The sequence below is a fragment of the Sebastes umbrosus genome, chromosome 16 (assembly GCF_015220745.1).
Source record: "Sebastes umbrosus isolate fSebUmb1 chromosome 16, fSebUmb1.pri, whole genome shotgun sequence".
Classification (NCBI taxonomy): Eukaryota; Metazoa; Chordata; class Actinopteri; order Perciformes; family Sebastidae; genus Sebastes; species Sebastes umbrosus.
In genome coordinates this window covers 13,682,376-13,703,894 of record NC_051284.1, presented here as the reverse complement: position 1 = coordinate 13,703,894, position 21,519 = coordinate 13,682,376, and the positions used below count along the sequence as shown (strand labels likewise).

The window sequence follows — 21,519 nt, the reverse complement described above, 5'->3', positions numbered from 1 at the left end:
ATTATGAGCCTTGCTTTTCCACACTGCAGATAAAGTGAGGGAAAATTATTTGCTCGGTGCTTATTGATGATGATAAATGATTTATAATTATTTTAATAAATAATTAAACACAAGAGCTTCCATGTTGATATATATTCTGTGCACACTTGCACTGTGTGGTGTCACAGGAGGGGACTTCACTTTGATATCCAAGCTCCAGTAAGTCTCTCTTTAAAAAAAAAAAAAAGTGCTGTTATTCTGTTGTGTATAAATACAAGGGAAAACCCTTTAAAATAATTTTGACAGTTTACCCCTGTGAAGCCACGCCCCCATCCTGGTATGCTGCACACCTATTGGTCCACGATTTCACCCTGCTCTCTGATTGGTCCGTTCCTCTAGGTTTCCCTCAGAACTGCAAGACGCCGATATTGCGTTACATTGTAGCAAAATGGCGGCTGTCATTCAGAATCCACTAAAAGCGTAAGTAATTAAAGAATTTTAGGAAATTCTAAACAGTTACTTTGTTGCAAACTTGTACATTAAACCCGGCTGTGCGTGCATGTGTTTTTCAGCCGTGTGCATGTGATAGAACAAGCTGTCTGAAATCATTTGTGTGTACTTCTTGCATGGCAAAGTAGCCTCGTCTACTTCTTTTTTTATTCTCACAGGATTTAAAACATTTAGTCTTTAACATGTGCCTGTGCTGCACTAGAGAGGAGCTTCTCCTCCACACAGGCTGTGCATTCAACACAAGACACTGTCGTCTTTTTCCTGGGGTGTAAATTTATTTGGAAAACTGTCGACAACGTGCCTTTTTGCTGCTGCTGCACCGAATAATTAAAAGATTTCCCTTCGTGCTCGGCTTTGGTGTACATAGCATGGGGGGGGAAATATCATCTTGACATTCCTGAAAGTCGTTTTATAGTTGGTGTGAATTGTCGACATGTCAACTTTGGCTCCCTACAAAGCGCAGACGTGGTCAGGACCCGGTAAAGCAAAGGGAGGAGGCATTTTGTATTTGCATGCTTTGGCTGGCTGAAATCGACAAAAGTGACAGCAAATTGTGAGTCCGATATTGGAAACAGCTTGTCACTCTGTGCTCAAATAGCCTGAGCTGTGGTCGCTTTTATCCCTTCAACTTCATAGAAAATGCTCCACCTTTTTTTGCTCCATTTCCACCCTTTGTTCTTCTGTGTTGTTTCAATACTGCTTAACATATAAGTTAGACTCCTGCTTCTTGTCATTTGTATATCTAAACTAATAATGGAGCAATTTGTTGACATGCACATTCAGCTGTGCCTAAAGCATTGAGCCTGTATTGATGTGTTATCATCATCACCATCACTGGCTTCTCTGGGACTGGTGGAGGTGTAGACTCAGAGCAAGGCACTCCACTGTGCCTTTAAGTGGAGGAGTGCTGGAGATTAGCTTGGTCCAGGATCCTGGGCCCATCTGTCAGAGAGATGCTCCGACAGAGAGGAAGTGTTGGGCACAAGCAGGAGAACCATCTGCTCCTCCATAGAGGTACACCCTGGCACCTCCAGTGGACTGGAAGCACAAGGAGAGTGGACCACACATCACCCACACTGTTGCCATTGTTGTTATGACATTGTTACTACACCTATTGAATATAGAATTATATTTTGGATACCTGATTGTGCACATTGGCATTTTCTGCTGAAGATAATTTTGCATGTGTCCAGTTCAGAGACTATTATCTCATATTAATTTAATTTGACTGCATATACAAAGGCCGTGGATCCTGAGCATGGTCTTTAGCAAGATAACCTCCAACCTGCACACTCATTGCATCATGCAATGGATGGTAGCTAAATGCAAAATATCTGTTTTAATCTGTATTTTTGCATTAGTTGACTGCACTTTTCATGCGATGCCTTGCTTCACAGTTTCACAGGGCATTGCCCAATGCAATCACAGCCTTCTGCTGTTGGCACCTGAACGGCTCAGTGAAGCAGTTGATGTTAACGTGCTCAATGTAAATGTTAAATTAATATTACTTCCTAGTTCCTTCAGTTCTCTCATCACGTATTAGGGCTGGGCAATATGATGATACATATCATCAAAATCGTTTCTATTTTTCTATATCGTTTCTATCGTGATATAGGCTAAGCCAATATTTATTTATTTTGTCTCTATAATTTCACTATTATCCATTTTGCACTCAAGTAAGAGAAAATACTCGGTACTTTGTCAAGTATTTAATTCATACAGGAGTATACAAAATTAGGCTTTACCATGTGGTTATTTCATGTAGACTATTTATTAGGACTGACCCAAATGCTTCGAAGCTTTGAAGCTTCAACCGTTGCCATGGTAATCAACCTTTTTTTTTTGCATTTTATATATATATAATCCCAAAATACCCCATGAAATAAGAAATAACCCCACCACATTATTCATATTAATTATTATTAGTTATTCTTAAATGGATATCGCTGTTTGAGGTGCGCGTGTGTTCAGTAGTGCGGGGAAACGAGGAAGATGGAGACAGACAGACAGAAGAGCATGTCAGCCTGCTGCTCCGCGAAGCTTCGAATACCTTCGAATATTTTTCAGTGAAGCTTCGAGCCCAAAAACGGTATTAGGGACAGCCCTATGATATATATATATATATATATAGTCAGACTCAAGACAATATAAAAACATCTATCTTTTATATCTTTCTCTATAGTGATACAGGCTAGGCCAATATTTCTTTCATTTTTCTCTATAATTTCACTAAAAACTGTTGTGTTCATTTTGCTCTCAAGTTCTTAAAAAGAGAAAATACTCTGCACTTTTCATTTGTCAAGTATGTAATCCACACAGGAGTATATTCAACTTTACCATGTGGTTATTTCATATAGACTATTTATTTATTGAATTACCAGAAAACATGCTATATCGTGATATATATCGTTATCGAGATATGACCTGATGTATATAGCGATAGAAGATTTTGGCCATATCGCCCAGCCCTATCACGTATCTGTGTATTTTTTTTTTTTTTCATAAGAGCATGATTATTATTGGAAAGTGCATTTCCATTATTACCTTGTTGGATTATTTCCCTCTCTTGTGTCCCAACAAGCTTCAGCGTGCATCTGCTGTCTAGCTGCTGTTTCATCTCGGAGACGCTTTAGCATTCTGATGTGGAATGTCTCCTTGCTATAAACTGTGCTTAATGAAGTGTTTCAATGTGCTATAATTAGCCTTGGTCTCGGGTTTCTGACTTCATTTCACACGTTTGTCAGATTATAATTAGTCACACTTGACACTAATTGGATGTCGCTCCTGTGGACCAGTTTGACCTTTTTTTTGTATTAAGATGATTCACTTTAGGGAAATGAAACGGCGGTTTGACTTTGTTGTAGGGATGGTGGTGGATGAAGCTGCGCCGTGCAAGCCTGTGCACGCCTGTGTGAGGTCTGTCCCTCCTATGAGCATGATGGGAGGACGGTAATCTCCAGAATCTGCTGATTAAAATGGAGTCTGGAATATTTGATTAATAAAGAAGCTCATAAAGCTGCTCATTAAAATTTTAGCCACAGCTGGAGTTGGACACATCTTCCAGCCACACAGCTCTCCTGACATCACATCGGCGAGCTCCTTCTCCACTTTGAGGGAGCCGGGCCTGCTGTTTATTGGCACTGCAGTGTGGAGGTGTATGGTCTGGTTTTACTCCTGCCCTCGCCCTGACTGTGTTGTTCTGATTGGTGTAATCAGCGGTTGTTGTCAGGATGCAGTCACTCTGTAGGCCCTCCTCCTCCTCCTTCCCCTCTCTTGTTATGTGGTGGCTCTAGCTTCCTGTGAAGGAGTAGTGCACCTGCAAACTCGAGAAACCTCCTGAGCAGAGCTGAAAGGGGCTGAAGTTGTATTTGTAGATCAGGTTTTTATTCTCATTTCGTCAGTCAGATCACTGGAGTCCCGCTGGACCATTTGGAAGCAGACGTTGGAGTTTTGTCATGACTGTCATGATCATTTTGCCTCCGCGAGCTGCTTCTCCTCCTGCAAACTAAAGTTTCGTCGTCAGATATGCAAAATGAATGTTGACACATGCTCACATTACGGACGCAGCCATGTGACACGACGAACCGTTGACAGGAACACGCTGATAGCGGAGGCCCCACTGGCCACAAGATTTGCTTTTGTTCCTCGCCCTCATGCACACACTCACCTTCTCTACTCGACTGGAAGATATTAAGGATGTGTAGCACATACCTCTGCTCTGAGGCACCTTTTTAAGCCCTGAAATGCACATGCGGTGTTTCTAGTTCAGTTTGATTCCACACAATTTGGCCAACTGTAGGCTAGCTTTAAAGGATAATTATGGTTTATTACAGCTTGGGTCTTATATTTGTAGTTTAATTTCTATCAGGTTTGGTGGAACTGGCTTCACAAAAGTAATTGTTGATATCTGGGAAATCACAAAAAAGTCCAATGGTGTTAGAAATGAGCAGTCAAGCAATCAAACAGTTTATACACAAGCCAACAGATTATCTAAACAAGTAGTTCCCAACCGGGGGGTCTGGATCCCTTTGGCAGTTTCAAGACAAATTTAAGGGGTTTATTAGCATAAGAGGAAAGCAGATGAATATATATTTCTGCTGCACACTTTCCTCCAACCTTTTACGTTTTTTCTTTTAAATTACTGGATTATTTTACTTCTTGCGGATTTATAAATATGCAACTGTTGATGACTGTTTGCGAGTAGACAATGTTTTGTTTTAAGGGGTCAAAAAGATCAGGAACCCACTCTTCTAAACCACTTCATTATGAGGTGAAACTGAAAGTGAGTGCACTTGAAATGTTGGTAATAATCCTTCATTGCACAGGAAACTGAGTGTGCGCTCATCTGTGGCAAGTACGGTAGGTCAGAGTGAACCAGGAAGCTGATCTGTAAACCGTGATGGATGTTTACAACAGACAGTTTGAGTAATATTTTTTACTGTTTGCATTTGTTTTCTCTTCCAAGTAAGAGTTGGTTTAAATTTCTGTATGAACGTCAGATTGCTCGTGTTTTTTGAGTCATCTGACTCTGTTTTAGTTATGTTGCTCAATTCCCTGGAAATAATTCTTAAACCACTTCAGTGACATCGTTTTCAAAGGACAGCGGAAAAACAGAAACATGTGCCTCAAAACAGACAAGAGGGGAGAAGTTGTGTGCTGTAAGGGGTGGTGTGGCACTCTCCCCCCTCCCGTGTCGTTGGCTGTGTGGGTCTCGTCACTCATTACAAGTGTCAGAAAGATCTCTCACCCAAGCCAGTGCACCTGCTGCTCGGGGCAGCGGGGCCCTGATGGAGAGCGTGTCAATGCACAGACAGACAGATAGACAGATAGACAGCACCCATCAGAACACTTTCACCACTTATTTGTTCTCCCCTCCGACCCCTCCCTGCACATTTCACTTGAGACGGATCAGCATCCTCTCTTGGTTTGTTCAACCTAAGTAATCTCAGATTGTTGGCCCTCCACAGTGCGCACCCTTTGAGCGTGCACTTGTAGAATGACTTCGGGGAGCATTTACAGCTGGTATGCTTTTAGTAATCTGATATGTCACACTGGGTCTCATCAGAGCTGTGTGTTGATATCGAGGAATGGCAGCGAAGCAAACAGGTTAGTTAGACGCGGATTTACTGTTGGAAACAACATTCCACATATGATATCAAGCTGAGATTTATACATATTATTACACAGCTGTGTGTGTTTATTTTTTGATGTTTCTTTAAAAGAAATCTTTGAGCAAGCTACTGGTGAAGATGTTAAACATCTGAACTTGTGTGTTCAGCTATGTGGCCAATCTGTTTTGAGTATATCCCTGTGTGATTCCTCTTGTAAAAATTCCTGCATTCATGCATTAAAGGGTGAGAAAATACATCTCAGAAACTGGTGTTTTGCATGCACTAAGAAACACTACTGTATGGCTTCTTTACAAGGCAGGGAGTAGTAGTTGTTAACTACAATAAAGCCATCTTGGTATGATTGTAGCACAAGGAAGGAGAGCACAAGTCCCATAGTTATTAGTCATGATCCGCTTTTAACCTTCTTTTCTCACCGTCTTGCCTTTTTGAACCCTGTCTTGTTTTTATTTTTCTCTCCCCATAGTCTTTCTCACACCTTTCCGCCCCTCCCTGCCCTCGCTCGGTACCTGCGACTGTTTACTCTTCCCAGTCACACTGACACGAAGCCCCACTCTTTCCCAGAAGCCTCGCACACTGTGGCTTTGTCTGAACCGCAGAGCAGTGGGCTTTGTGCGGGACAGCATTCCTAACACGGCTGTTCATCTGCTGGACGTTGTCTTATCAAGGGTTAAAGACTGAGAGAGAGAAAGAGAGCGAGGGAGAGCAGGATTCGGGAGATGCTGACAAATCAGGCTCCCACCTCCTCCACCTCCAGTTTAAGATTCCAGGCTCGGCTCGCAGCCTACAGCTCATTAGTTTCACTTCAAAATGGCCGTCTTCCTAATGTTGTAATTGAGAACACGTGGAGGAACTTTATTATGCGGATGTGGAGATGTTCATACAAGGAGAACCAGTAGCTCTAATTTGCCCTTGTTGCCCCTGTGATATAACAGCAGACTGTGGAAATCACATACAAAGTACCTCGCCATGATTTCCAAGTTGCAGCGTTTACCCCCATCTTTGATATAGTCAAATTAGAACCTGCCCTTGTGCTAGGCACTCTGCTGAGATTAATTAAGTAGGCTAATTACCATACCAGGCGTGTGGCAGCGATTGAGGGCTTGAATGTGAAATATCCTCCCCCATTTCACTCTGAATATTAACATTGAAACCCTGAGGGACTGCCAAAATCTCAGTGGCGCTAAGAAAAGTGGAACTAAAGTGTGAGAGTCTTTGCTGCTTTGCCGATCGAAGGAGTGACTACGTATCAGACCCCATATCCTATGTTGTTGTGATAATGTAACACTGTCAACGCCACCGTAGCTCACAGCCTATCAATAATCAGATCAGTCAAAGAGCCCACAGAGGTAATAATATGTTTAACCTCCAGAATGGGAGCAGTCTTGTAACTGGGTTGCATTGTTTTGTTTTTTTCTTTCCACAAATTCTTCCTGATGGCAAGCTGAAAGAGGAGAGAGACGCTCAGCTGTCAGTTTGAGACTTACATTGAACAGTGCTGATTAGAAGTTTGAGCAGACGTTAACAGCATTATTTGGATTGAGGAGAGTTTCTAAGGGATTCAAATCTTGTAGCAGCCTCAGCTCACTGATTTAATGATCTGTAGCCAGCAAAGCAACAGGCCATTATTATCAAGGCGGCTTACATACATACATACATACATACATGATAAAAAAGGCTCATCTCCATATCAGAGGTTCTGCAAATGTGATCACATTATGTGTCAACCACATTGTCCAGTGTCACTGACCTCTGCTGATAACATTAACCCGCCCCGCAGGTTGGGTGACCAGTTCTACAAGGACGCCATTGAGCAGTGCCGCAGCTACAATGCTCGCCTGTGTGCTGAGCGCAGCGTCCGCCTGCCATTTCTGGACTCGCAAACCGGCGTGGCCCAGAACAACTGCTACATCTGGATGGAACGACACCACCGCAGCCCCGGTGGGTAAACACACACACACACTTACAGATAATGTGTTGGTGGGAGTTCAGAGTGTGTTTGGTCCATTAAAGGTAGGGTTGGTAAAGATTTTAGAAACATTTTTGATATTTGTTGAAATTCTCATTCCCAACAGCAATCAATAAATCAAATGCTCTGACAAAAAAAAAAAAAAAATCTGGCATCTGTGGCTGTCGCAGGACTGCAATAAACCTGCCTGCCTGTGCGCGCTCTGCTCGCGCACTCATTGCACGTCACTGAAGTCTTCAACAAACTGCTAGCTATACAGCTGGCAGTACTAACAATAGCCATGTTTGCCGTTCACGTTCCTTATATGTTTACCTTCATGATGATAATTGTGGGGGAGTGGCTTTGTAGGGAGGCCAGAAGGGACGGACTATCAGTGTTCTCAAGTTGGCGACTTTCTCTCTAGATTTAGGGACTTTTGGAGCAAGAGCTGCTAGCTACTTTCATTGGACAAGAGTTGGCAACACACATTTTTAAAAATCTAGTGTTCTCTTGCTAGTTTCTCAAGATCAGCGACCCTGCCTTTAAGCTTGCAAAAATGATGTCTGTGTCTACATTTTCTTAAACTATTAACTAAGGTTGCAAATAATTATTTTCATTATTGATAAATCTTTTGATTGCTTTGCTTTTTTGCGGTCAATCCTTTAGTTAATACAGTGTTAGAAAATAGTGAAAAATTCCCCCCACAATTTTAACACAGCCTGTCTATTTTGTTCAATCAAATGATATAAAACAAAGAAACTGGTTGATTAACTAATCATTTTGAAGCTAGTTAGTAATGTTTCAAGCGGCCTCAATGTATTAATCTCAATACAGATATCTCAAATAAAACAAAAAAAATCAGTACAATCAGTTGCAATAATTAATCAATTAGTTGTCAACTATTAAATTAATCGCCAACTATTTTGATAATCATTTTGAGTAATTTTTTAAGAAAAAAAATTGAAATTCTCTGATTCCAGCTTCTTAAATGTGAATATTGTCTGGTTTCTTTACTCCTCTATGACAGTAAACTGAATATCTTTGAGTTGAGTTGTGGACAAAACAAGACATTTGAGGACGTCATCTTGGGCTATGGGAATCACTGATCGACATTTTTCACCATTTTCTACCATTTTATAGACAAACAACTAATCGATTAATCAAGAAAATAATCGGCGGTGAAAATGTTTGTTAGTTGCAGCCCTACAATTAGTGTGAGGAATTTGTAATACACTGTACCAGATCTGGTTTTCTTCTTTCATATCTGTGTAATCAGGGGTTTCTACATTTCAAAGATCCTCTAACGTTTTATTATCAAGGAGAAACTGTCTTGTTTGCATATTTACAACTGTTATTGTACAGGGGTCGCAGCCGGGCAGATGTACACATACCCCGCCCGCTGCTGGAGGAAGAAGAGACGGCTGCACAACGCCACAGATCCCCGCCTGGGCATCTACGGTCTCCAGCTCGGTAAGATCCTGCAGCCTCTTCCTCCCCTTACCCCTCCCTTCCTCGTCTCCCACCCACCTCCACCACCTCCTTCAGCTCATGTGATTACTGGTGATGATCTGGAATAATCTGGCTAAAAGCATATCACTCTGTGGTCAGCGCACTGAGCTGAACAGGCTGCCTGTCATTTTTCAGAGGATGAAATGTGGCTGTGTTCACCCCGGCTGGTAAACTTGTTTTGTGAGAAGTAGAACATGTAATTAGATTTACCGCTGCTGGGAGCAGCGAGACGGAGTCCGGCCACTGCAGACACTATTTAATAAATGTTATGGAATGAAGTTTGGCCTTCTCTGGCTGCCACTTGAAACCGCTCACTCAACACATTTACCCTCTCCTCTATATTCTCCCTCTATCTTATTTTCTCCTGACTACCTCCCTTGCTGATTGGTTTTGTCTCTTTTACTCTGACAAGTCTTTCATCTCTCCATCTCTCCATCTCTCCCCGTAGTCCGCCCTGCAGTCTTGTGTGTGTTTTTGTGATCTTGAGCTCACGTAACTGATCCATTATGTGTCCAAGGCTTACATACCCACTGGGATGTAACACTATTCATAGGAATGAGCAGGACAAAGGAGAGAATCTCAAGGCCCCGACACACACCATGCCGACAGTCGGCCGTCGGACAGTTTGGAGCCATCAGTGAATGTCTGTCGGTCTAGTTTTTTTTGGTGTGTCTCACGTCGTCGGCTCTTGTCTGCCGGTGTCTGAGTTTTTTGGGTTGATTCAGCATGTTGAATTGGCGGCGGCGCCCATTGGTGAGAGAAATCAATCTGATTGGCTGTTTAGCTTAAACGAATCAGTGCACTAGAAGAGAAACAGAAGTGAGGATAGCAAGCCAAGGAGTAAAGTCTTTTTTCATCTTCATTTCATCCGATCATTCCAATACAAGAACAAATTTTCACAAGGAAATGGCCATCTGGAATGAACGTACATGGTAGTTGGATGTCGGCTGTAGTCTTTGCGGTGTGTTTGAGTGCAACTTTTTGGCCAAGACAAAGGCGACGTGAGGCGACTCAACGGTCGGCCTTCGTCGCCACTAGTTCTTTGATGCCTGGTTGGCGTGTCTGGGCCTTAACACAGAAATATTATGTTAGGTCTTTTGTAGATTATGGCAAATATCATGATCACGATTATTTTGGTCAATATTGAGACCACGATTATTTAACAAGATAACTCATTGACTTCGGAAACGTGATGCATTTAGAAAAATAATGTAAAATGCCCACATTTTAAAGTTAAATGCATCAATCTGGTGCACTTTGAGAGCAACATTACAAGGCTAAATCTATGAGGAACTTTGTGCTCTGGTAAACAATTTAATCATAAACATGTTGTTGTAGAGATATGAATGGTGATGACACAGCAAAAAAAAGTCACACCCACAAAGCATGGTAAACGAGACGGGGGGGCTGTGTTTCAAGATGGGCCAGCTGGGTTGCCGACATTTCCGCACTGAGGACAGTCTGCCTCACAGCGAGCACCAAGCGGCGAGGTCCGGGTAAGGGTGCTCTAAAACCATATAACACCTTCACCAGTGGTGGTGCATCACCATGGAGGAAATATGCCCCGTCAAGCAGGGCAAAAGTGCACCGCTGTAAAGGAAAGGGGTGCGCTGGCATTATAACACAAGACAAAACGAGAGCGTCATTGCGAAACATAATGCGGCACAATAATCGTTTAATGTTGATTATCTTGTTTTCATAATCTTTGGAAGCCAAAATTGCAATTGAAATTAATTGCACAGCCCTAGATTATGTTACATCTTTCACTTTCACTCTAGTAGTTTATATAAAAGACTGAGCAATCCATTGTGTTTTGATAGAAATCTCCATGGTCATGATGCTTTAGTTCAAATTTAATTTCTGCATGTTTGGGAAGTTGAGAAAGTACGAAAGAGGGAGCGGGCCTGGAAAGAGAAAGCAAGATGGAGAGATAGCATATGAACCGAGCCTTTGTTTCCCAAACACATCCCACTGTAGCCTATTGTTTTCCACTGAGCTTGCGCTGGCTAAGACCCCACCGCCACCACCCTGCTGTCCCTTTCCTTCTCCAGCAACAGTGGATAGTATGCGCTGTCTGCCAGTGCCCAGCGGAGGGGAAGCGTACCCTGATTTAACCTGGCGTCTCTTATATGGAGCACGTTGTGCAGCTGGCCAGAGGTGGCCAGCACAGGGCAGCAGCCAGACTCTGTCTCGCTGCCTCGGCAGGCTAACTGATGGTGTGCTAGAGACGGGGGCTGCATGCAGAATCAGCTCCCTGCTGCAGGCTGCTGCCGGCTCTATTTTTAGCCCCCCAGCTCCCATGGGTTGGGAGGGAGGGGAGGAGGGTGGTCTGTCTCGTCGCGGAGAGTTGAAAGTCAACGTGTGCAGACACAATGGTGAGGGGTTGCCGCCGCCGCATGGTGGAGGGGCCCATTTTAGAGGAGTGTGTTGTATCTGCTTCTCACGCCTACCTCCCTATATCTGCCTCTTACCTATGCAGTCTTCCGTCGCTTCAGCACTTCATGCTCAATATTCTGCAAAAGTCTTTCGGGTGGGCGCAGTGGTAAGATGAAGGGCTGATAGAAAGCCCTAGTCAGGGGGCTTTTGAAGTGTGTCCTCTTTTCAAACACCCACAAAGCAACTGGATGATCATGTAGCTGTCTGTGGAGAAGAGATTGTGTAAATAAGATCGGCAGATCCGACTTGACTGTCAAAGCTTTTGTTTGCTCTGCTTTGTCTGCTCAACCTGCTTGCCTCCTACACTGTTTGTTCGAATCCTCAGCTGAACCGTAGGAGGAGATATCTGCATGATGTGTTCAGGTTAAAGCGATAAGCCACTTAACTGCATTGTACCTCAGAGATTCCTGTGGACAAAGTCAGCCTAATGTCTGCATAGTGCAGCATCATCGAGAGCTCATCAATGACAATGCATTCTCTCTCAGAATGAAAATATAATTTTCTTCAGTAATATAGTGCTGTGAAAATAGTTGTGATGACACATTTTGTTGCAGGCAAAAAAAGATAACAGCCGCTTTAACAATCAAAGGCTCCAGCAATTTGCCACATGCTTTTATTAGGTCTAGTGTGAGTGGAAGAGAAGAGACATAATGGAAATTAATGTTGATAGAAAGCAGCTCACGCAGGTCAGAGACTGTAGCTCTGATGCTTCTTGTCATAATTACAGTTGTTGATGGTGATGAAGGGGAAGAAACAGCACATGCTAGAGGACTGTAACATACTGCAGCTCTGGGATCATTAGCAATAGGCTATACAGACTCCATTGTTTCCATTATATACCTGTGGATTTTAGGGGTGTGAAAAAATTTCATACACTTGAGTATTGCGATATTGTGTTTTGTGATACTGTATTGATTTTCAAAAACACGTCGATCGATTTTTAATCAATAGACAGTAGTGATATTATGTTGGATGTTACAGGGACTGTGATAAATACAAGATCCCACTGCTCTGATTGCATAAACAAGTTTTTAAAAATGCACTCATTTACTATGACAATTTTCCTAAAGTTTGATTAAAAAAATTGCAGTAATTGCTTACAGTATCACGCAATAGATCCCAATGTTTTGAATCGTAACCCTTGTATCATGGTACGTATCGTATCGCCAGATTCTTGCCAATACATAGCCCTAGTGGATTTTTTTTCTTAACCTAAAGTGAACAATTAGACATGAATTTGTCAGTATTTTGATGATTCATCACACGTCGCCTGTTTTCGTCTTTGTGCAGACGGCGGCATCAGGGCTAAGGACACCTTGCCCGCCCAGAGCACCACGCTTGAGGCTCTGCTACGAGGAGAGGGTCTAGACAAGAGGAACAACAACTCTAAGAACGACGAGGAGAGCCTGCTGGAGATCCAGGTGAGAGGTTCTCTCAAACACTCACTGTATGTGTGTATACAGTATGTGTGAGTTTAAAGTGTAAATGTTCAGCGATATCACTCAAGTGATTGGGGGGCCTGGCATTGAGAGTGAAGTGTTGCGCCCCAACTGGTTGTCAAGGCAACTTGCCCAGTTTTTCCAGCTGACCTGCAGGGCTCGTTAGCTGACTGCTGTCTCACTGCGAGGCATTTTGGACAAGCAGACTGCTTCAACTTTTAATTCCCATTTATATATGGTAATGGTAATAAGTTATGCCCACAGAATGATATGTTCAGTAGCTCTGTGCATAACATCGCTGATCTCTGTTGTCTGTCATATCTCAACTATATTTACAGGAAGGACACACAGGAAGACAGGGCTTGGAGCATAATGGCTCATCCCTCAAGACAGACAGTTAATTTTTATTAATTCATTCTCCTTGTACTAAACAAATTACTGCAATAAAGAAAGAGCCTCCGGTCCTTTAAGTACCTGTATGATCTGCGAGCAATTCAGTATGTGTCAAAAAAAAAAAAAAGATTGTGTCAAGAACTGAAAAATCTATTTTTTCTTACCTCTCTTTTCCTCTGTTGTTGTTGCAGCTAAGTTGTTGTTTTTTTCAATCAGGGCTGAGTATTGAACTGGTCTGTCTTTTCTCTTTCTCTCTGTCTCAGAGGGTTCTGGAGGCAGACGCAGCAGAAGATGCTTTCAATGATGACGACGACTTCGAGGTGGACACTCCCAAGAGGAGACATCGGGGCAAAGGAAGAGTAAGTGCCCTATTATTTAGTATGCCAGTAAAAGCTTTAGTATGCCCCTATACGTAGTATGTCAAATACCAGGATGTCCTACTGCATCTAGTCGCATTATGCAGTATGCAAGCCAGCAGGCTTTTCTGGCTGACCCACAATCCTCTGTCCAGCGGATATATGAGCAAGAGGGTCAAAGTTCAAGGCACAATATTATGACAAAGTAGTATGTCCCAATTGTATGCATACTGCATGCAACAGTACGCACTTTGTAAGGGCAGCTGCAGTATGTACTAGAAGCAAAAAGAAAAAGTATGCGATTTGGAACGCATACGCATACTGTTCAACTTACGTAGCTTAAGTTGAACAGTAGTCAGAGATCCACTGAAGGTTTAAGAAGAATTGCATTATCAGACAGTTTCCTCAACAGTTGTGTTTCTTTATAAAACATAGAGTAAACATTAGCTTGATTATTGTGTCAGAAGTTGTCCCTATGTATGCCACACCTTAATCACATCAATCAATAGTTTTGCATTGGTAGTGGCTGTATTTTACACACCTGTGGTGCTGCAGCTGATATGTGCATGTTGGAAAGCCCTGGGCATACGTTTTATTGGTAAAAAATGTTGTAGAGGGCGCCTGGGTTAGCTCAGTTGGTAGAGCGGGCGTCCATGTATTAAGGCTTGGTCCTGACCGCGGCGGCCCGGGTTCGAATCCGGCCTGTGGCCCTTTCCGCATCCACTCTCTCTCTCCCCCCTTTCAAGACTCTATCCACTGTCCTGTCAATAAAAATGGAAAATGCCCCCAAAAAAATAACTTTAAAAAAAAAAAAAAAAAAAATGTTGTAGAGAGAGCACTCAAGGCGAAGTACTTTCAGAGTTTTCGTCTTAAAAATTTGAGTCTCCACCACTGATGTAGAAAAGAAAAGATATATATGTGCATGCTGCAAAAATTGGTACTGATTTAATTATTATTATTATTATTATTATTATTATTATTCAGTGGATATTTCCAGTGGGATTTTCCATCTTATGTTATACATTCTATGTATTCTATTTCATCTTGTTTTTTTTTTTTAACCTTATATTTATTTGTATGTTATTGTATCAAGTGTGTTTTATTTTCCCCTGTTTTTGTGTTAATTCTTTGTCTATTTTTCCTTTATTAAAGCAAAGCACTTTGTGTAGCATTTCCTATATGAAAGGTGCTGTACAAATAAAGTTTATTATTATTATTGCAGATAGTTACAGTATCTGGATGTTTTTCCTCAGGGTCGGGGTTCAGGCCGCAGGAAGGCAGAGGTGGATGCTGACAAGCCATATGTCTGTGACAGTAAGTAGAGATGAATTCCGAAACAGTCGGTTTGCTCTAGGGCTGCACTCTCCTAGTAGATTAGTCGACTAATCAGTCATTTTGATCTTAGTCGACCTAGATTTTATTAGTCGATTAGTCGTTTTTTTATGCTTTTTTTCTAAACAAAATCTACCCTTAATTTTGTAAATTTTTTAAAATAATGTCCTTCTCCACTCTCACTAAATCCGGTTCCCTTTTGTTGGATCTAACAGGAAGTTTTCTTGACCATATTCTAAAATTAGTAAAAAGCACATCTGTTTAGACATTTTAAAGGCATGCTATACTATGACTTTTTTTATGAACTATTATACTACAACTTTTTATTTCTTATTTATGTCATACTATACTATGACTTTTTATTACTTTTTTTATCACAAACTATATTATGATTTTTTTTATTACTTTTTTATCGCATACTATATTATGACTTTTTACTACTTTTTATATGTCATACTATACAATGACTTTTTATTACTTTTTTATCGCATACTATATCATGACTTTTCGAGATGAGTTTTTTATGATCTACTTTACCATTATACTATGACTTTTTATGACATTATAATGACCTACTATAAAACATATTTACTCACTTTTGCTCAAGAACCTGTTCTAAAAGAGGTCCATAACTCGTCCGCTTCTTACTTATTAGCTTTAGACTGTATATGTATAGAATATACACTGATTAAGAGGTTATTGCAAAAATACCGTCTGGGCTTCTGTTGTCAGAAAGTCAACCCACTGTAACTCGATCACCAAGACGTTTTTTTGCGATGGAACCACAGGATGAAACAAGGTGACTTAGTGTCACTGTAGTCTCACGTATTCCTGTACATGCAAGTTGTATGTGGAAACTCCAGGTAGTGAATATTGAATGTTGTGACTCTTCTTGAAAAACACGTACTCATGCTGTTTTCTCTTTCCCTCTGCTTTGCTTTGTTTCTTCTCTGTTTCAGACAGATACAAACAGAAGCAGAACTCAAAATCTTCAGCTTCAGGTACCTTGATTTTTACTCTTTTTGACAGTAGTTTTTTACGGGTATTTGTTTTGATAGATTTATTGGTAGTGTCGCAAGTGCTGATTTGATTTAGCCCCTGTATTATCTGACTTTTCTCAAGCTGAAAAGTGGCCTTGGGGCTGTGAAACTGAGACATGGTTATTATGTTGTCTGTGTTTTATTTGACTGACTATTATAATCAGATCCTGAAGTGCTTACCTTTTACCCGTTATAGAGTCAGAAGTAGAATAGTTGCCTTCATTAAACACCATGAGTCATGTTGCTTTGTAACACAGAGGCATTACGAGCTCACCAAGCTGCTTTGTGAAGGTCTCATTACAGTCAAAGCATAAAAATACACAAATCCTGCATTTAGAAATGCTGTGTTGCCTATATTATTTTTAGATACTGAAATGCAACCAGTCGTAGTAGTAGGAATGAACATCCGCCCTCTGTTGCAGTGTGTGCAAAGCGCTACAGGAACCGTACGGGACTAAGCTACCACTACACCCATTCCCACCTGGCAGAGGAGGGCAGAGCCGGAGAGAGAAGCACGGTGGCGTCTAAATCCCCCTCCGCACAACCGACTGACAGACACAAACGTAAGAAGTCAAACTGTTGAACATGTAATATATCATAATGTTTGATTTCATCAAGCAAACCATCATTCACCATTACATACTATATGTCTGTCCAATTAGATTGCTCCACTCCAATGCTGTGCTGACTGTTTGTATGGAAAAATGTTATATACAAAATGTTGTCACTGAATGCTTTGCCGAAAACATGTCCACATAATCAAGAAATCAACGAGCACAAATCAGAAGAATACAGGACAAAATAGAAAACATCTTACATTCATATTAGAGAAAGAAACCACAAAATACAAATCTATAGTTACACAAATAATGCTTATTGCTTTTGTATCAATACCAGAATACAAGTATGATATTAGAAAAGTGTGACATGCTCAGCCGTACTCAAGGGAAAATCAGCTGTCCCTAAAACTAAAACTTTTTTTTTTACATTTCCTTGTAGGTCCAAAGGGTCCAGGTGGGACCAGTATTCCCAACAGCTACTGTAATAAATGCCAGGGCGTGATCAAGAAAACGGGTAAATCTGGGTCTCCCTACTCAACCTGCCAATGCAAAAGTGAGTACACCCAAGTATAATATACATACAATACATAACCTTTCTGTCCAAACTGATGAGAAGAAATGGATGCTCTTGCCTCACGATGGTGCTCTCGATTGTTATCCATCACCTGTGTGCACCGACTGTGTTCCTCTGCTGTCCTGTGTGCCAGCTGACCGTGGAGAAGAGAAGGAAGATGGGACTTTTACTGGAGCAGAGGAGCTGTTCGGCACCACCTCGGAGAGCGACACCTCCACCTTTCACGGCTTCGAGGACGACGACCTGGAAGAACCTGCCACAAACAGCAACGGAATATCCAGCCGACACAGATAGAGAAAACCTTTTAGATTTGAAGAGACAATTTTTTTATATGGATTAACCTCTGGCAAAAATCTGCTGCTTCTTTTTCAATGTTTTTTGTTTGCAGAAAGCACAAAGTGATAATTTCAGGACAGAAATGCAAGTGGTATTTTATCTACTGAACATTGTTGAATAATTTATGAACACCTTTTTATATATAAATATATATATTAACTTTCAAGGCTATGAACGACTGTCAGTGTTTCTGAAAACAGAAGATGGACTGTTTTTTTTTTTCCCGTCACTGGAGCAGAAGGAGCATAAACGTTATGAACAAAAAAAACACTGGAGAAATTTGAACAATTGAAAATTGGCATAAATGATACAGTACGTTTGGGAGATGATTGAATGTCATTGCAGACCCATACTTGAGCTACTGTGTGTTTTTGAATCAGTAGTCTGGTGTGACTATGAAGGTCTCTGCTTCTGCTCTAACTCTGGATTAAACTTGTTTGAAAATGAAGGAACCGATGAACGGACTGCCACTGGAAATGTTTGGAGATGAAGAAGCCTTTAAATATAGTCTTTACAGATAGAGGACTAAATAAATGAAAGGTAAGCAACAGTTTGTTTTTTTCTTGTTTAGAAATTCTGCAGATGCTTGATTAGCGTCAATTTCATTATGTCGACATCATAGACTGTATATAAAGATGGACGACGCGTCTCCACTTCTTCCCGCTGTACAGAAGTGAAGCCAAAATATCCCGGATACGGGAGCTGCTATATTGAGATTTTTTCATCATTTGGAGCCGGAGTCTGCGCAGTAGTGATCGGGCGGTGGAGCCGCGGTATCGAGGTCACCCGCCCAAACCAATCGTGAGCCGAGCCCGGCCGCAGCTTGTCAGCGAGAGTCTCACAGCCGCCAATCATTACGTCTCACCCCTCCACCCCCTTTTTACTGCATCAAATAATTAATTAAAACCAAACTTATCAGAAAAATGAAGACTTGAACATACATCAGCGTGATAAGAACTTCCTAAAACAACAGAAACCATCTTTGGGAAAAATGTATTTGACGTGTAGTTTGAAATTTTAGTTTGGCCCGTGTCCCATCCGCTAACATGGAGGAGTCTGGCTTTATGACCTATACAGCAGCCGGCCACCAGGGGGCGATCAAGATGTTTTGGCTTCCGTTTTTTGTCGTCCATCTTTATATACAGTCTATGGTTGAAACACATTGTTGTAAATGTACATCGGACAGTCAGACAGATTGAATGTAATTTGACTTTGCAAATGAAAATCACTCAATCTCCTGTCCCGTCATGCTAGCAGCTCTATGGACGACAATGTCTGTCTCTGTTGGTCAGTCCCCCTCTTTGGTCCAGACCAAATTATCTCAACAAATACTGGATGGGTTGCCATAAAATGATGATGGTGATCCCCTGATTTTTTCCCCTCTTGTGCCACCAGCAGGTCCCAATTTCAATTTGTCCAGTATTGGTTTATGATGAAACGCCTGTAAAGTAAAACTAATGTAATTCCCATCAGCCTCAGCTGTTTGTGTTTAGCGCTAATTAGCAAATGTTGGCAAACTAACACACTAAGATGATGAACATTATACCTGCTAAACATCAGCATGTTAGCATTGTCATTGTGATCGTGATAGCATGCTGACGTTAGCATTTAGCTCAAAGCGCCATTGTGCTTAAGTACACCTTCACAGAGCCGCTAGCGTGGCTGCAGACTCTTGTTGAGACATATTAAGTGTGAGTCTTAACACATTGTCTGTTCCACACTGTAGGAGCACTCGGCACATTGGCATGTGGCCCAGAGGTGGGGGTGACCAGCGAAGAAGAGGATTTAACTCTGGAAAAACTAATGAGCCTTCATGTCCCTTCTGATTTGGGCCTAAAATAACTGACTGAAACGGATGAACAGACATCCACCACTTCTACAGGCCACGTGGCTTAATTGAAGCAACTGCTCCCTTGATGATAAGTATCGATCCCCTCTGAACATTTGAAATGTGAGTAGATCCAGCTTCATTTCATCCTTTCTGCACTGTGCTGGAGCTCCACTGAGCTATGGGAACACTAAAGGCCAGGCCTTTTGGACTGTTTGCGCCCAACGGGTGCATTTGGGGCCCCGCGGCCCAGCCTGCCCACTCCTGCTCTTTGACTGTGTGTCTGCCGTGTGATCCGATGTGACACTAAGACGTCATTATCCCCATCACTGTGCCAGCCTGCCGCTCTGCACTGGAAACCAGCTCTGACAGCCATGACCCTCCAACCTGATTGGACCAGTGACCCCCTGACCCCTAGCCATAGACATGGTGCTCAAATCCACCACTATTACATGCAGACCTCTGGACTACTGTATTAATACTCTGACATGGACGCAAAGGTTTGATCTTTCTGCCTCTGTCCCTCTGTCTGTTTTTGCTCTCTATTTCCTGGGCATCTCTGATCTCATTCTGACTCGAATGCGTCGCATTACTTTAGCTCTTTTTTTTTTTTTCTTTTGCATCTTTTCTCTGTTGTATAATATTTCTGTTTTGAGCTCTTTAAAGTTTGATTAGTATGACTTCTTGGGTTTGTTCGGACTGTATTGATACCTCTGTCCTGATCAGGTGCACAATAGCCACAACTACTCAGGCATCTTTCATTTCCTCTGCTGTTGATTGTTCAGCCACTCAGCCCTGATTCATGTGATTGTATTCAGTTGGCAAGGAGGGACAATAACGCCACACAAGGATCCCATTATAATCAACTCCCAGGATGGATATGGGATGCTGCAGTTTAAATGCTATAGGAAAACATCGCAATAACTAGCTTCAGCTTTGTCTGGTCTCTGCTGATTTTGCCCGGTGTCATGCTCGCCATGCAAAACCTCTCTGCTTTCCGTTTGAGATCTGCCTCAGCAGATTGTGACAGCAGTGAGATTGAAAAACAATATTGTTGCTAGAGAGACATACTGTAACTCCGCTCAGATCCACATACGTAGTGAGAAGTGAAAACTGTAAATCCATTTATGTGACATTTCCGTTGAGTGCTTTAGAGGGCCTAATTGCTTTATGACATTTAGAAGGTGCTTGCGGTACTATATCAAAAAGCCTTTTAGGTCCATAGGTTGCACATACTGTGTAAGAGGTCTGTGTCCTTCCATGTGATTATTCAGTATCGCTGCAATGTAATAATAGCCGCTCCGTTTTTGAAGCTAACCATTAATCCTATGTGTCTGGTGTGACTTGCGTAAGTGCTCGTGCATTCAAACCATCTTTCTTCACTTCCCTCAGGGACCCTCCCACACAACAGTTTATCTCCTCTGGACAAAGAATGGATCTGAGACTTCTCGATTATCTCGTCTTCTTCTCTTGTATCAGTTATGTGGTGTTTCCACTGTTAAATGGGTCATTGTGTCTTTTATCTTCCAAAGTCATGCCAGTAAGTGAAAGCATGTGTTCATCAACCATAACCTGCTTAATGTTACCTACCGTATATGAACAGGCCTAGTGTGGTGCAGTTCTGAACAATAGGAGAAGCTCCTAAATGCAAAAGTCAGTGATGTCTGCTTCGAACTATGTGTCACCAATCATTGAATAGCCTGTATACCTCGTCGAAGACACAGCAATAGGCCCTGGTACTCTCTTGTCAAAGCCTGCCGGGGGTGGAGAGGGAGGATCGGGGTGGGAACGGAGCCAAGAGGAGATGAAATGGACATGACTGGGCGTTTGTTTCATCTTCAGCTGTAAATACGAGTCGAAACGGAGAGAATGAAGAAGTCTTTGTTTGTTAAACTATTTTTATTGTTCTGAAAAAATAAAGAAAAATAATAAAGAATGAATGGTACTGCACTGTGATGTTTTTCTGAGAAAGACCAGGGGTCATTTTGAAAATGCAGCTGATAAGCAGAGGAATCCTAGACTGGATCGATAGGTTGGAGTGACCCTCAGACTGTGTGAGCAGACGGGAAAAAAAAACACCACTTGAGTTTGTGAGAGGAGAGGTACGAACAAGATGACTAAAAGAGGCTCCAGCACATGGGAGCTCTTAT

General features: G+C 41.9%; 1 protein-coding gene across 2 annotated transcripts; it reads left to right on the top strand.

The window, feature by feature from the left end:
• Positions 1-326: 326 nt before the first annotated feature.
• Positions 327-21,314, top strand: LOC119474696 (zinc finger protein DPF3-like). 2 transcript variants are annotated; one of them, XM_037746876.1, is made up of 11 exons: positions 327-459; positions 7,399-7,559; positions 8,929-9,036; positions 12,802-12,932; positions 13,607-13,702; positions 14,953-15,013; positions 15,991-16,032; positions 16,494-16,634; positions 17,071-17,184; positions 17,991-18,081; positions 19,268-21,314. In XM_037746876.1, exons 1-10 carry the CDS (start codon positions 428-430, stop codon positions 18,029-18,031), a joined length of 927 nt encoding a protein of 308 aa, XP_037602804.1. In that variant the 5' UTR covers positions 327-427; the 3' UTR covers positions 18,032-18,081; positions 19,268-21,314. The 2 variants fall into 2 exon arrangements, with proteins under 2 accessions (XP_037602804.1, XP_037602803.1); XM_037746875.1 differs by having other exon boundaries at positions 17,339-18,081.
• The last annotated feature ends 205 nt before the right edge of the window (positions 21,315-21,519 follow it).